Source organism: Nomascus leucogenys, chromosome 18 (assembly GCF_006542625.1).
Source record: "Nomascus leucogenys isolate Asia chromosome 18, Asia_NLE_v1, whole genome shotgun sequence".
NCBI classification, from domain to species: Eukaryota; Metazoa; Chordata; class Mammalia; order Primates; family Hylobatidae; genus Nomascus; species Nomascus leucogenys.
Window position 1 is genome coordinate 93,286,529 of NC_044398.1, and position 14,740 is coordinate 93,301,268.

The 14,740-nt window shown below is 40.3% G+C and overlaps 1 protein-coding gene across 3 annotated transcripts in view; it reads left to right on the plus strand.

Annotated features, from left to right (window-relative positions):
- The window catches only part of GRIN2A (glutamate ionotropic receptor NMDA type subunit 2A), a 424,347-nt gene that overhangs the window by 314,149 nt on the left and 95,458 nt on the right, over positions 1-14,740 (plus strand). For all 3 annotated transcript variants that reach the window (XM_003269267.3, XM_030797992.1, XM_030797991.1), the window contains one exon: positions 14,317-14,522. In XM_003269267.3, the coding sequence (XP_003269315.1) occupies positions 14,317-14,522 (206 nt within the window). The remainder of the gene's footprint in view (positions 1-14,316; positions 14,523-14,740) is intronic.

The window sequence follows — 14,740 nt, forward strand, 5'->3', positions numbered from 1 at the left end:
CTCTCCTGGCCACTTTCTAACTCTTATTGGCAAGTTTGCTGAGGGAACAAGAACTCCTTAATATCATTCAGGTAAATACTCCCCAAAAGAGCTATTTACTCTGCCAGACTGCAAATGGCATTTCATTTATTTTACAATTGGATGCTATGCTGATCTTTGAAATTTACCCAGAAAAAGTACATCAGAAGGTCAAACAAAAGCCTTTATCGTATTTCTAAATTGTCTTTATGCAGGTATTAAAAAATAATAATAGTTATCACTGTTATTGTAATAAAGGACTGTCCTTAGGTCAAGTTCTCATCCAATGGTATGTGTTTAACCTTCCCCAGCCCCAATTCCTGTTTCTGTGATTGTCCCAGTTACCTTCACATCTCCTCCTAAACTTTTTTTGCAGACCTATATGCATTCTAGTTTTCTCCTCCAAGAAGCAGCCCCTTAAGTTCAACCAAGTTTATGTTTGGGTTTTGATAATAACAGATGCAGATATAGAAACAGAATTGTGTTGTCTTGGCCAACAATATCGCAAATATAACGTGATACAGAAGGAAGATGAAATCCTCTCCTTTCTAAGGCCCCTTATGTAATGGATGGAGATGACCACAGAGGCAAGGAAGAAGTCCAACCAGCTGCTACAGCATTAATGACACTCCTCTTGGTTGAAACCCCCAAATTACCTAATTGACACACGGTTCACATTTGAACAGTTGATTTTCTCTGCCTGATCTGCTGTTCTGATCACCTTTTGGATGTCCGTGTTGGTAGCAGTGGAATTCAACATCAAGCCTGCAAAGTAGGGCTCACTGCAGCTCTGCTGTTAGAGGTATTTTCTGTGGTGGAATTCAAGGTCCTTAGAAGAGTCAATTCACCGGCAAATGGAGGAAGTAAAACTCTCATGCGTAAAAGCAAGCTGTAAGACCACCTCTGGCTGCTTTCTCCCCACCTCCTGTGCTCCACATGGAAAGAAAATGTTGCCCCTTCCCAAAGTGGAAGACTGTGCATATTGGGGCCAGAACCCGGCTTCTGCAACTCTCAGGTCATCACTGTGCTGCATGGTGCTAATTATTAATACTCTCTTCCCAACTGATCCATGAAATATTCCCTCAAGAAAGCAAACTGCTCATGTTTGCCTTAATATTTGCCAAAGCAAATAGGATGGCACCCTTGGAAATATCAGGCAGTGGTAACAGCTCTTGCCCTGAAGTCCAAGCTCAGATTCCAGGTCTTCTCACTTGCTGTTTGATCTTGAGCAAGTCGCTTAAATTCCCTGTTTGCCAACATATAAAATGAGTCTAATAATGGTGTTTTTATCCAAGGATTGTGAGGGTGAAATAGAAAATGTCCATCGGGGAGATCACAGTACCTCAATAAATGCTAACAAGTATACTTGTTAATTGTTTAATAATTATTGCAGCCCATGGAAGATGGACTGATACGGAACTTGCACAATGAAGGACTCCCAAGAGCAAGTTCAAAAAATTAATCCATGATTATGAAAGAGCTCCTTTTTTATTTTGGCTGATTTTTCAAGTCTCTGACATTATTTTACTCCAAGGTAGAACCAAAAGAGAGAAAACACTATTAACTTTTTAGCTAATTACAAGAACCCATCACTTTTAAGAGCACACAAAGAATTAAAAGTAATCCAAAGAAATAGGACTCCTATCTATCCCCAGGGATCTGGCAACAAAGGGACTTTGGAGGACTGAAGATTATCCATGAACTCCTGAAGAAAATGATGGCTCTTTGTTCCAAAGATTTTTCCGCTTTTAAATTTGAGATTGAACAAGCATTGAGCTCTTCCCCTGTTGGCTGAGCCTCAAGAGGAGAATGGAAGCAGAGATGCGGGTTGTTCATGGAAATAACAATCAAAACACGTTTCTATGAATTACCAGATCAGTACTGGGTTCTAAGACAGTTGATGCTGTTAGCCATAAAGATACTAGATTATCTTGAGAGCAATTATTACAGGAGGAAAAAAAATCTACTGCTCCAATGTGAGCTGTGTAACAATTAGGCAATTCTGAAATTTCAACTGAGAGGAATTTAATTAAGGCTCTAATAGCTGATTAAACTCATTTAGATCTGCTGGCAATTGCCACTGGTTACATAAGTAACCCAAGAAGAAAGATTTCCATCTTGTTCTTATGCTTTATTAATCCTGTCTGTTAGTCATAGGTCTTCCCCTCCTGGTGCTCTTTAAAATGGGGTCCTTAGACCACTCGGAGCAGAATGGACCTAGGACGCTGGTTGAAAAGTCAGGATCCCACACCTTATCCCAGATCTACTGGTTCCAACACTCCAGAGATTCAAGATTCTGCATTCTTAATCAGCTTCCAGGAACGGTTCTTATTCATGCCAAAGCTTCATAATCCCACCACCTCCAATCGTTGCATTTAAAACAGTGCATTCAGAGGAAGCAGGCACTTTACCTCAGTATCTGAAAAGCAGTTCTTAGTTTCACTCTGCCGGTAGCCATCCAAGGCTCGTGGCAGTGAAGACAGAGCAGGTTTGATGCACACCTGCTCTTTAGTAATTTCTTCACAGAAACTTGTTTGTGCATACCACACGGGAAAATTGAGTTCCAAAGTGACGCTTGGTTTCAGCAGACTAGTTTTCTTGGATACTCTTTGGATAAGGTATTGGTTTAAAAAAAATCACTGAACTCAACTGCAAAGTCCTCCAGATACAGCGTATGTCAACCTAATATCAAGCCACAGCAGTGGCTCAGGTATCTTTATTGTTGTTTGTGGATCAATTACATTTAGATCTGTTTTTGGTTTCAAGCAGCAACCCAAGACACAGTATTACTTATGTGTTAACCTGCGATCGGTTTGTTTTTGTGTCAGATGTGCATTCAGAGGCATGGAAGTGATGCCAATCGATGTTGCTACTTACGCTAAATATGGACGCTAAATCATTTTAAATTTCCTTCACGGCCATTTATCTCATGTCCTTTGGCAGACTTTATATTTCAGGTGGAGAGAAATTGGTCTCCCGTTTGCTTTGTTTTCCCTCCTTAACGTCATCTTCCTGAAGAGTTAATTAGTCGTGTTTTCTCCAGCTTGGGAGTAAATCACTGCTTATTTTCTGGAGTGAAATGTACTCCAAAGGTTTGCAAGCTCAACGTGTTTGTGTTAAAGCCTGTTTCCCCATGGTCATGAACCCACCCAACGAGCTAACTGGGTCCAGCTAGACTAGAGCACAGGCAGCCTGAACTCTGCTTCTGTTGTTGGTTTTAATGAATTTCCTCTCTGATTTTTAATTTTGCAATTCCTATTGTCTCCAAGGAGAGAAGATGAGGAAACAGGCAACTTCCCTTTTTAAACTCTGAATTCTAAGTAAAACTTGATGATATGCTACAGTCAGAATTGAATTCAGTTCAGTGGATATTTCTTGAACTGCACTGTGGGTGAGCACTATACTGTATCGAACGTGGATCACGTGGTTGAGGAAGACTGGCCAGCCATGATACTCTACAGAACCATAATTCCAGGCAAACTGGGCCCTCATTCCCCACTCCTACAGCCCATCTCCGTTCTGTTGATTCTACACTTTGAGTTCACAGCAGCCTGACCATCATGGCCTGTGTCATCCAGATTCCTGCAGCCACCTCCCAGCTTGTCACTCTGCCTTCCGAATCTTCTAGCTACAAACTCTATCTCTGCACTACATTGAGAAGAAGTGTTTAATCCACTTCTAATTGGGGAATTGATTTCAATAAGGTCTTCAATAAGTCCTCATCCCCATCCCTTACATATGTCACTTGCCCGTAGGATAAAGATAAAACCCCATAACAGGCAACCCACTAACTCCCTTGGTCTTTTTTTTTTTTTTTTTTTTTTTTTTTTGAGAGACTCTTGCTCTGTCACCCAGGCTGGAGTGCAGTGGTGCACTCTCGGCTCACTGCAACCTCTGCCTCCTGGGTTGAAGTGATTCTCATGCCTCAGCTTCCCGAGTAGCTGGGATTACAGACCCATGCCTGGCTAATTTTTGTATTTTTAGTACAGATGGGGTTTCACCATGTTGGCCAGGCTGATCTGGAACTCCTGATCTCAAGGGATCTGCCCACCTCAGCTTCCTAAAGTGCTGGGATTACAGGCACGAGCCACCACACCTGTTTCATATTTAGAAGCCACTTCCTGTTAGAAGCATTTTTTGGATTCCCATCCAGATTAGAAGCTGTGTTCTTCAACAGCATCCTGTGCCTGCTCCTGGCATAGCATTTGTCTCACTTCATTCACTTCATTGCTATTAAGCTTTGACTTCTCTCCACCCAGACTGGAAACTCTAGAGATAGGATAGTCCTCTCTGAGGACTGTTCCGTACCGTAGCCCCAGGGCTTCCAGCAGCACCAGACACAATGGAAAGCACTGAAGGCATGTGGGCCCATGAATAAACAAGTGAGGGGAAAGTGTGTTCTAAAGGCAAAGAATATGCAAAAATGAATTCCAGATGGAGAATTAGGTTCCATGGGAGTATTGGCATTTGAGCTAGGCCTGAAAAGAATGGGTAGGATTTCAGTAGGGGGAGATAATAAGGAGAACAACTCCAGGCAGAAGAAATAGTGTAGGCATAGGCAGGAAAGTGGGTGTCGTTCAGGGTGTGTTTTGTGAAAAGTGTATGCATCATTGTAGCTTCATATCCTCTGTGTGTGTGTGTGTGTAGAGGTTCGAGTGTATGTGTTTGTGTTAGGTATGTGTGTATTTGTAGTTGTACATGTGGGTGTGAGTGTATATGTGTATACTGTGAGTGTGGGTAGGCATGAATGTACCTGTATATAAGTGTGCTTTTATGTACAGGTTTATGTATAGATGTATAGGAATATGTATACATATATGTGTAGGTGTGGTGATGGTATTGCTTGAGTTATTATAATAACAGTAAAAACTGACATTCACTGGACAGTTATCTATCAGACACTTATGTATGCACCATTTGTAGCGCTATTTTAATTCTAATAAACTCCCTATACACAAGAGGAAGTTAGGGAAATACTTTTTATCACTATTATGAATTTTTCCATGTTTAATTGTGAATATTTGTAGGTATAAGTGTGAGTGCAAAGGCAGATGTGTGTGTGTTTTAGTGTGACGATGTGTGTGAGAATGAGAGAGAGAAAGTGAGAAAAAGAGAATAGTGAGGTTGATTGGGCCTCTATTATAGAGGAGCTTTTACTATACAGGGCAGTCTGGATTTGATTTTGTAGGCAGCGTGAGAGATGGAGGGACTTGAGCACAGAGTAGATCTATACTTTTGGTGTTTAGATATTTGTTTTTTATGGGGTTGCTTCAGAGACCAGGAGACCTGTGATGAGGTTATTTTGTCTCTGGTAAGCATTTCATAAATAGATCAAATAAGATCAAACACAGATCTCTTTGAAAGAGCCATGCACATCTATTAACCTAATTTCTTCCAGCCTTTTGCAGCCTCGGCAACATCCCTCTGAATTTATCCAGACAAAAGAGGTATATATTAACTTGAGACATACAATTTCTGGAGATGAAATTATCTCTGCTCTGAGAACATGTTGGCTGAACTTTTGATAAGTAATCACTGCCCTTTAAAAAAACTCTTTCTAGGAGCTGAAGAGCAATTAGTTTCCTAAAAGCACTGTATTTAAATTTTATTAATAAGAATAAAAAATCATTACAAAGTTAATCTACCCTTTTTGTATTTCTTTTAGCAAAATCACTTTTCTCCATCAGAGATCAATTTTTCTTTTGTCTTCACAACTTCAGTATATTTCTGAAAACACTCAAAGGCTTATCACCAAAATTCAGTTTATTTTAGAGGTAAAGATTTTTTCTCTTCCCACACAACCCATTTTGTTGAATTGAGAACTGTTTTTAAGTACCAAAAAAATTCATAATAGGGATAAAAAGTATTTCCCTAACTTTCTCTTCTGTATAGGGAGTTTATTAGAATTAAAATAGCACTAAGAATGGTGCCTGATGCATAATAAGTGCCTAGTGAATGCCAGTTTTTACTGTTATTATAAGAACTCAAGCAATGCCAGCCCCACTTTATTGCTCTCTTCTCTCAATTTCTTAGTTCAGTATTCATTTTCTGATAAGTTGTTCTCTCATGACTGCCCTGTTCTAATAGTTCCAGCAAAAGTCCCAGGGAAAACTCCCATTGGCTTAGCTTAGGTCACATGCACATTCCTGAGCCAATTAGTGTACTGATTTGCCAAATAAAGGACATGTGCCTATTCGTGAAATTGGGGCAGCATCTCTCCAAGGGAGAATGAATATGCTATAACCAAAAATCTGATAAATGAATGACAGGCAAAACAGCATAATGCTATTGCGAAACCCTTGGGAGAAATGTGGAGAAAAGCGTGATTTATGGCTAAAACTACTGACATGGTAAAAACTGTGTCTAAAGTAAACTAAAGTTAGTACCAAGAAAAGCTCTTATGAAGTTAAAACATGAAATAATCTAAATTCTACTCTAAAATTGTTTCCCCATTGATATAAACAAAGACAAAATAGCAATACATAGCACATAGCGTTGGGAATTCCTTTGTGGGTTTTACATACATTAATTTAGTCCTCTCAGCAATCCTGTGAATTACACTATTAACATCATCCCACTTTTCAGATGATGAAACTGAGGCAAATAGATATTAAGCCATTTGCCCAAGTGGCACAGCTCACAAGTGGTACAGCTGAGATTTGAAGCCAGAGTAGCTGGTTCCAAAGTTTAAACTCCTGGCAAGTTTTCTACTCTGTGTCTGAGAACATATTTGCTGTTTTTAAAAAACTCTCCCTTTTGGATTCAAAAACAGTTTTTGAATAAACTCTTTATGTTAGACTAGTTCTATATTTACAGGAAACTTGCAAAGATAGTCCAGTGACTTCTCACATACCTAATGCCCAGTTTCTCTGATTATTAACACCTGACATTACTATGGTATATTTGTCACAATGAGTCAATTCATATATTACTGTTAACTAAAACCCATGCTTTATTCAGATTTCCTTAGTTTTTATCTAATCCTCTTTTTCTGTTCCATCCTTATAGCTGATCCAGGATCCTATATGACATGTAATCGTAATATTGCTTTAGCCTCTTCTTGGCTAGGACACTTTCTTAGACCTTCTTGTTTTTTAATGACCTTGACAATTTGGAGTACTGGTCAGATATCTTCTAGAATACCCCTACATTGGAATTTTTCTGATAGTTTTCTTATAATTACACAGGTTATAAGACCACACAGGTAGACCACCATGCCATTATCATCACATCATATTAAGGATATGTACTATTAGAATGATTTATCATTGTCAATATTGGCTTTGACCATTGAGCTGACATCACATCTGTCACATTTCTGCATTGTAAGGTTAGTCTTTTTTTTGTTCAGCAGAAAATTCTAGTTGCATTTTTTCACTGACTTAAAAATGAGTCCTGGTTTCACATCCTGGTTCTGCCACTCTCAAACCATATGAATTGGACAATTACTTAAACCCCTTGCCTCAGTTTCCTCACATATGAAATGGAGGTAATAAAAGGAGCATGTTATTCATGGGTCTATTTTTAGGGTTACAGAAATTATTAAAGCTTTCGGAATAGTAGAAACAGAAATACTTATTTTTGTCATCTCATGTAATCTTTTTTTATTTTTTTATGGGGAGGAGTCTTGCTCTGTCTCCCAGGCTGGAGTGCAGTGGCGCAATCTCGGCTCACTGCAAGCTCAGCCGCCCGGGTTCACACCATTCTCATGCCTCAGCCTCCCAAGTAGCTGGGACTACAAGCGCCTACCACCACGCCTGGCTAATTTTTTTTTTTTTTTTTTTTTTTTTCTTTTTTTCAGTAGAGACGGGGTTTCACCATGTTAGCCAGGATGGTCTCGATCTCCTGACCTCGTGATCTACCCGCCTCAGCCTCCCAAAGTGCTGGGATTACAGGCATGAATCTCATGTAATCTTTATAACAACTCTGTGACCTTGCTGTAACCTTTAAAATATGAAGAAACTAAATTTCAAAAAGGGAGGTAGTGATTAAGCAGTGCTCTAGAGGTTTTCACTGACTGAGTTTAAATTCTTACTGTGACCCTTATGATCTGACCTGAGCAAGAAACATAACATTTTTAAGCCCTAGTTTCCTCATCATGCGGTGAGGATAATTATAGTTTTCTATGTCCTACAGTCGCCTTGAGGATTGAGTCATATAATGAATGAAAAACCCTTAGCACTGCTCCTGGAAACACATAGTAAAGCCCTAATCAATGTTAACAATGCACTTTGTCATTCTTGTCCAGTGTGCCCCAGCTAGGAATGGACAAGTCAAGATTTGAACTCATGCCCTTCTTTAGAGAATGAGGAAGAGCCAGCTTTGAGAAAAGCCTCACATTTGAGTACCACTGTTTTTTGTGCAGCATGGATAATTACTATCCAAGAGGGCTCTATTGACCATGTTCTTCTTTCCTCAGTCTTCTAACTGGTTCTCAGAACCATCCTGCCACCTTTTTTAGGGATAGCTTGCCATTTGGCTGTTTTCTGCTGTCCTTTCGCCCTGGGTGCAAGACCGCCCTAATATATGGTTGCCATACAGAATTAAACATCAAGTAAGGAGTGTTACCTTTGCCTCTCTTCTAATTATGTACTCATTACCCTGATCTCAAATCAGGAAAGATTTGGGAGAGCAACTTATCCTTGCATTTTACATAGAGTGCTAGACCTGAAAGACCTTAGAGATTATCTAATTCAAAATCACTCCCCTCATTCCTGTTACAGTGAGGAGAATGAGACCCAATCAGTGAGGTCAAAAGTCAAGGGAATGCCATAGAAGAAACTCAGATCTCCATTTGTCAATTAGTTCTTCTGCTACAGAGGCTCATTTTCCTAAAGATAAGTTTAACAAATGTTGAATTAATGATAATTCACGTATGGAGAACTTTCTGTGTGCCAGAAACTGCATTAAGAGATGTTTGTTGTCATTATCTTATAAGTAAGCCTCATAACAGCATATGAAATGGAAATCTTGTTTTTCTTTGGTGATAGAGTGAACTGAGGTTCCAAAAGATTATGTGGCTTGTTCAAGGTCACGTGGCTAAAGCAGTGACAGGATTTGAACCTGTTCATCTGTCTGATCTCTAAGCCTGTGGTGTTAATGATTCTGAACCCTCTTGTCCTGTGCCATGTAAAGGAGAGAAGAGAGAGGTTCTGTAGCAATGAAGTTGGTTCCTGAAAAGACAGTGGGATCCATATGTACATATACATGTACATGTATACAGCATACACACACACACACACACACAAGTGTGCTTGCCTTTCCTGGTTGTGTATAAATATAACCAGAAGTTTGGCAAGGTGTCCTGGAACTTCATTTTCCCTCCAAGCTCCAAAAATAGGAGCGTGTGATTGACAATGACTGTATGATTTCACTTGCTCTGATGCATTGAAACCTTATTCCTGGAAGCACTGCTAGAGGAAATGGATTGAAACCTTACTCCTGGAAGCACTGCTGGAGGAAATATGCAACCTGGTATTGGCTCACTCTTCAGAATAGCTTATAGGAGTCAGGACTGCTGATCTAAAGTTACAGACTCAGCTGAGTGTGGTGTTCACTTTTATGGAGGGATTGGGAACAGGAAAAAGGTCCAGTTTAGAGAATAGCAGAAGAGTCACCATCAATCCAAGGTGGGAGCAGAGAGATTGTTGGCTGCCATCTTCAGAGTGTGCAGGGTTCTTCCATTTTGGATATAACTTCTAAATAAAGGCACTTGGACCATACATACTCCATGCCACTGTGAAAATGGAGACAAGCAGAGACAATATGACAATTGAAACTGAGGTCTTCGGGATTTAACCCATTGGTTCTTACTTTCTCCCTGAATACTCTGGTGGCTGGAGTCCCTTTTTAAAAGGTGTTAGGATGATGGTATTTGCTTTCTCTGGGGAAATTTAATACCCAGAGGCTATTCAGACTGCTACCCTCAATGGCTCTGAGTCTGGGGGGCTGAAGTTGCAGTAAGAGCAAGGGAGAGAATACAGGTCCTTGATACTTCCGTATTTTGCCTAGAGTACAAGATTCCAAAGCTGAGGCACATATGAACACATTAATTATTCTAATATTTTCTGACTCATGCACATGTAAAAAAAATACAGGCTGTATGTTTATTCACTCCATCAAAACCTACCCATTTAGTCCCTCCATGTGGCATGCCCTGAGTTAGAATCTGTGGACATAGAAACCAATCATTATGCATGTAAAATTCCTGTTGGCTGGGAAATCATAGTCTCATAAGTAAAACATATATATAAACACATAGATTATTGTAGATTATTGAGATATAATATTGTGAAGCAAATGATTTTTAGATATTTAAATCAAATTAAGGATTTATGAATAAATTATATAATGGGTTTTTTTTCTGTAATATAGAAGGAGTGAGTGGGAGTATAAATGAAACAAGATTGGTCATGGGTACTAATTATTGAAGCTGGATATTGGGAATAGGGAGGTTCATTATATGATTCTACTCTTATATACATTTAAACATTCCCATAATATAAAAAAAATTGGAGTAGGCAAAGAAGCTTCCATCTTCAGGCAGGTTATATGTGGACATATATCCATGATGACTTCTATAAATCTTTTTCCATTCTGGCCATTGAACTAGATTGACTCTTAGTCCATTTGGGTTACTGTAACAGAATACCATAGACTGGGTGGCTTATAAACCACAGAAACTTGCTTCTCATGCTTCTGGAGACTGGGAAGTCCAAATCAAGGTGCCAGCAGATTTAGTGTCTGGTGAGAGCTGCTTCCCGGTTCATAGACAGCAATCTTCTTGTTGCATACTCACATTGTGGAAAAGGCAATGGGTCTCTCTGGGGCCTCTTTCATAGAAGTACTAATCCCATTCATGAGGGCTCCACCTTCATGACCTAATCACCTCCCAAAGACCCCTCCTCCTAACACCATCACATTAGGGGTTAGGATTTCAACCTATGAATTTTGGAGAGACACAAACATTCAGTCTATAGCAAACCCTTAAGGTAAATCCCAACTTCTTAATAGAGCCTACAAAGCTTTGCATTTTCTGGTCTCCACCTATCTGGAGTGCTCTTTCTTTCTCTGCTCTTCCACAGTTCCTTCCCACAACTGCCACGGTCCAACTCATCCTGAATTTCCAACTTCAGCTTAAGTGTCACCTCCTCAGGGAAGATGTCTCTGGTATCTTTTCTCCTATATGCTCTCTTAGACCCATGTTTCATTTCTTCCTTCCAGTTTGTATGAACATAACGTTTTTGTGTAATAATTTGACTCGTGTGTTCTCAATTAGCACAAAAATTTCATGCAAGCAAACATTTTATCACTTACATGACAGTATTCTCAGTGTCTAGCACAGTGCTTGGAACCTACTAACCACTCAACACATATTTATGGAATGAATGACTCTGCTAAACCTGTCTACAAACTCTGGACTCAGTTATAGTCCCTTGTAAACAGGAATACAGGCAGGGAAAGTGAAGAATGTCTGTTCTCCTTTATCTGGTATATACGATATAGTAGTTGAGATTTTTGGTGTTTGCAATGGGGTGCCGAAGGGTCTTTCAGATCAGAAAAGAAGGTAAGAGCTCTGGGGACCTAGCGCAATGTTGACACAGCAGCTTCAGCTCCTAATCAAGTTCTGTCCACCTAACACTCGCCTTCAACCTCCTTGGCTGACCCATGGATACTTGGATGTGTCAGGAACAGGGAGTAGAACTTGGAGAAGATTTAGGAAGTTATTGCACTCTGGGGGCTCATAAACCTTTGCAACTTTTCTTTCCATGAGTCAGCGTTGGACTGAAACTTTTGCCTGAATCCCATGGTGTGAGGGTTGTGATGTGGTCAATGACATCATGAAAGATTCTGCTAGTCTTTGCCTTAATTTACATTATCTTGGGACTTTAGGAAACATGTCTGCAAGGAAGGAAGAGTATTGGAGCTATAACGTGGTTACTACAGCCCAATTCACAGAAACACTGTACATAGCGAGAAAGCACCTTTGGGTTCAGAAAGCCCCATGTTATAACTCTGGTTCCACCACTTGCTTGCTGTGTGAGTTTGTGCAAGTCACATAACCTCTCTGTGTTTCAGTTTCCTGAACTATGAAGTTGGAATAATAATACTCACCATGTAGAATTTGTAGGAATTAAACTAAGTGGTGATATTGGCACATTTCCTGACTGTACAGAAGTGCTCAAAAGTTATGTCATTAAAGTTATAACATTAAAATGCTATGGTGCAGATATGTGCAAAGTTCTATATTACTAGGGAAAGCAGGAATGATTTTACAGATAAGGTGATAGTTCAGCTATGTTTTAAATGCTGACAACAACAATAGTAAAATAATAGCAGCCACCATGTGTGTTATATGCCATGTCAGGTTTTGTGCTCTATATTTTTGGTACTTTTTGGCTCATTCAAACCTTACTGCATTCCTTAAGGTCATACCCTGTTACTCTCTTCATTTTACAAATGGAGAAAGTGAAGCTCAGAGAGGTTGAATGACTTTCCCAAGGCTACTCAGCTAGTGGATGAAGCCAAGATTTACACTTAGTTCTGTTTGACTTCAAAAGCCATTCTCTTACCCACTGAACTACCCAACCTCTCTCGAAGGTTGTGTTTGAGTCTTCCGAGGCAAATGGAAAGAAAAGGGATTGGTATAACATGGTCCAAGAGGAAAAACTTGTATATTTCTTTATCTATTTGCATATTTTAGTATTTTTGGTTTGATCTATGTCATACAACTGACTGACAGTTCCAAGAAGGCAAGAGTCATTCTGTTTTAGCCATCATTATTCCTAGGCTGGCACTGGGACATCGTAGGTCTTCAATAAATCTATGTCGAATGAATGAAGAATTTGATGGGCTCAACATTCTCCCCAGCCTGTTACATATCATAGCATGAATAAATGAACGTGTGTGTGTGTGTTTAACCAAATTGCTCTACTCACCATCGTATCTTAAAAAGAAATGTATCAGCAATGCTGGACAATTTTGTAATTAGCCACAGGAAATGTTTCTTTATAGCCAGCAAAAATTTTCCAGCCCATATGATGAGATAATCTTAGAGAGCACTGATTCTTTTCTCTCCTCCCACCCTGTCACCTCTCCTGGTGTCCGGCATGTTTGAATTCTCTTTAAGGGTTTGAGATTCATTTCTGGTGATACTTAAATGTTACAGGAAGAGAGGTGAGTGGGTCATGTCAACACAGTCAAGCCTGGATTTGGCACTTAGCTTTTCAGACGAGGTGTTTTCCTCGAGGTTGGTATTACAAATAAAGTGGTGACCTGTGGTGTCAAGCAATCGCGTGTGGGAGCAGGAGGAGAAGGGAGAAAGAGCGGCGCGGGCGCAGCTTCCTCCCAGCGTGTATGTGAATAGTGCCAATAAGCTGTCAAATAAAATTAAGGTTCAAAATATACAGCCTTCAATTTGATTGCACTAAGATGCCGACTGCTGCTGCGAGGGAATACAATCGATTCTGTTTTGACAGGTCTTGATGTACGCTAAGGAGTGACAGTCTCCCCTCTGTGCAGGATTAATAAAAGTTCACCTTAATTTGCAACTTAAATAGAACCGTATCTGGGGTCAAAATGATGCTTTCAATTTCCCCACCTCCTCCATCTCTCCTCTGTGTTGTCTCAACCCCTACTCCTCTTCTTTTCACTCTCCAGCTTCATCTTCCTCTCCCTTTTTCTCTTTTCCTTCATCTTAGCACCTTTTTCTTCTTTCTCCTTTTCACTTTCTCTTCTTTATACTTAGAAACAATATGGAGTCCCTATGTTGTGCCTAGCGCTGTGCTTTTGCCTTTCATGCATTGCTTTATTGAATTCCCACAGCATGCTTAGGAAGTAGGGGGAATTGTGTTCATTATACAGATGAGAAAACAGAAGATCTTAGGTTTAAGAGCTTGCCTAGAGTTGTGCAGCTAGTAAGTGGTACAGTTGGAGAATCAAACCCAGACCTCTCTGATTCTAAAAGTCTATGCCGTTTCCTTGCCATCCATGGTCCTGAACTCTGGCAGAACGTTAGAACCACCTGCGGGGCTCTAAAGGTATAAGTGCCTGGGCACTGCCTCCAGAGATGCAGATTGAGTCCTCTGGGGATGAGCGGGGCTGGGATGGAAAACTGCCCCATTTATTTCTCTTTATGCCTGTTTGTCTTAGCACAGAAGTAGATGCATATGCATATGTTGAGATATGTGGCAGAAAGGCCCTTGAGATGGATGGATGTCCCCGGCAGGGAAAGGATTTGCCTCTCCAGAAATCAGCGGCGGAAGAAAGCACAGCTGTGTCTTTGTGTTTGTGCTGCAGGTGGGCAAGTGGGAGAACCATACGCTGAGCCTGAGGCACGCCGTGTGGCCCAGGTACAAGTCCTTCTCCGACTGTGAGCCGGATGACAACCATCTCAGCATCGTCACCCTGGAGGAGGCCCCATTCGTCATCGTAGAAGACATAGACCCCCTGACAGAGACGTGTGTGAGGAACACCGTTCCATGTCGGAAGTTCGTCAAAATCAAGTGAGTGGCAGGAATGCTATCGCCTGCATGTGCCCAACCCTTTGAAATAGCATGGATCATCGATAGTAACAATATGTGTACTTGAATCACAAAATGTCATAGAAAATACACTCCATTATAGTAGGTATAATACCATAATCAATTTTAAAAAGACTTAGATAAATTCCTGGAGATGTGCCAAACTTGCATTCATTTAATTCCACCAGCAATATGAGGTG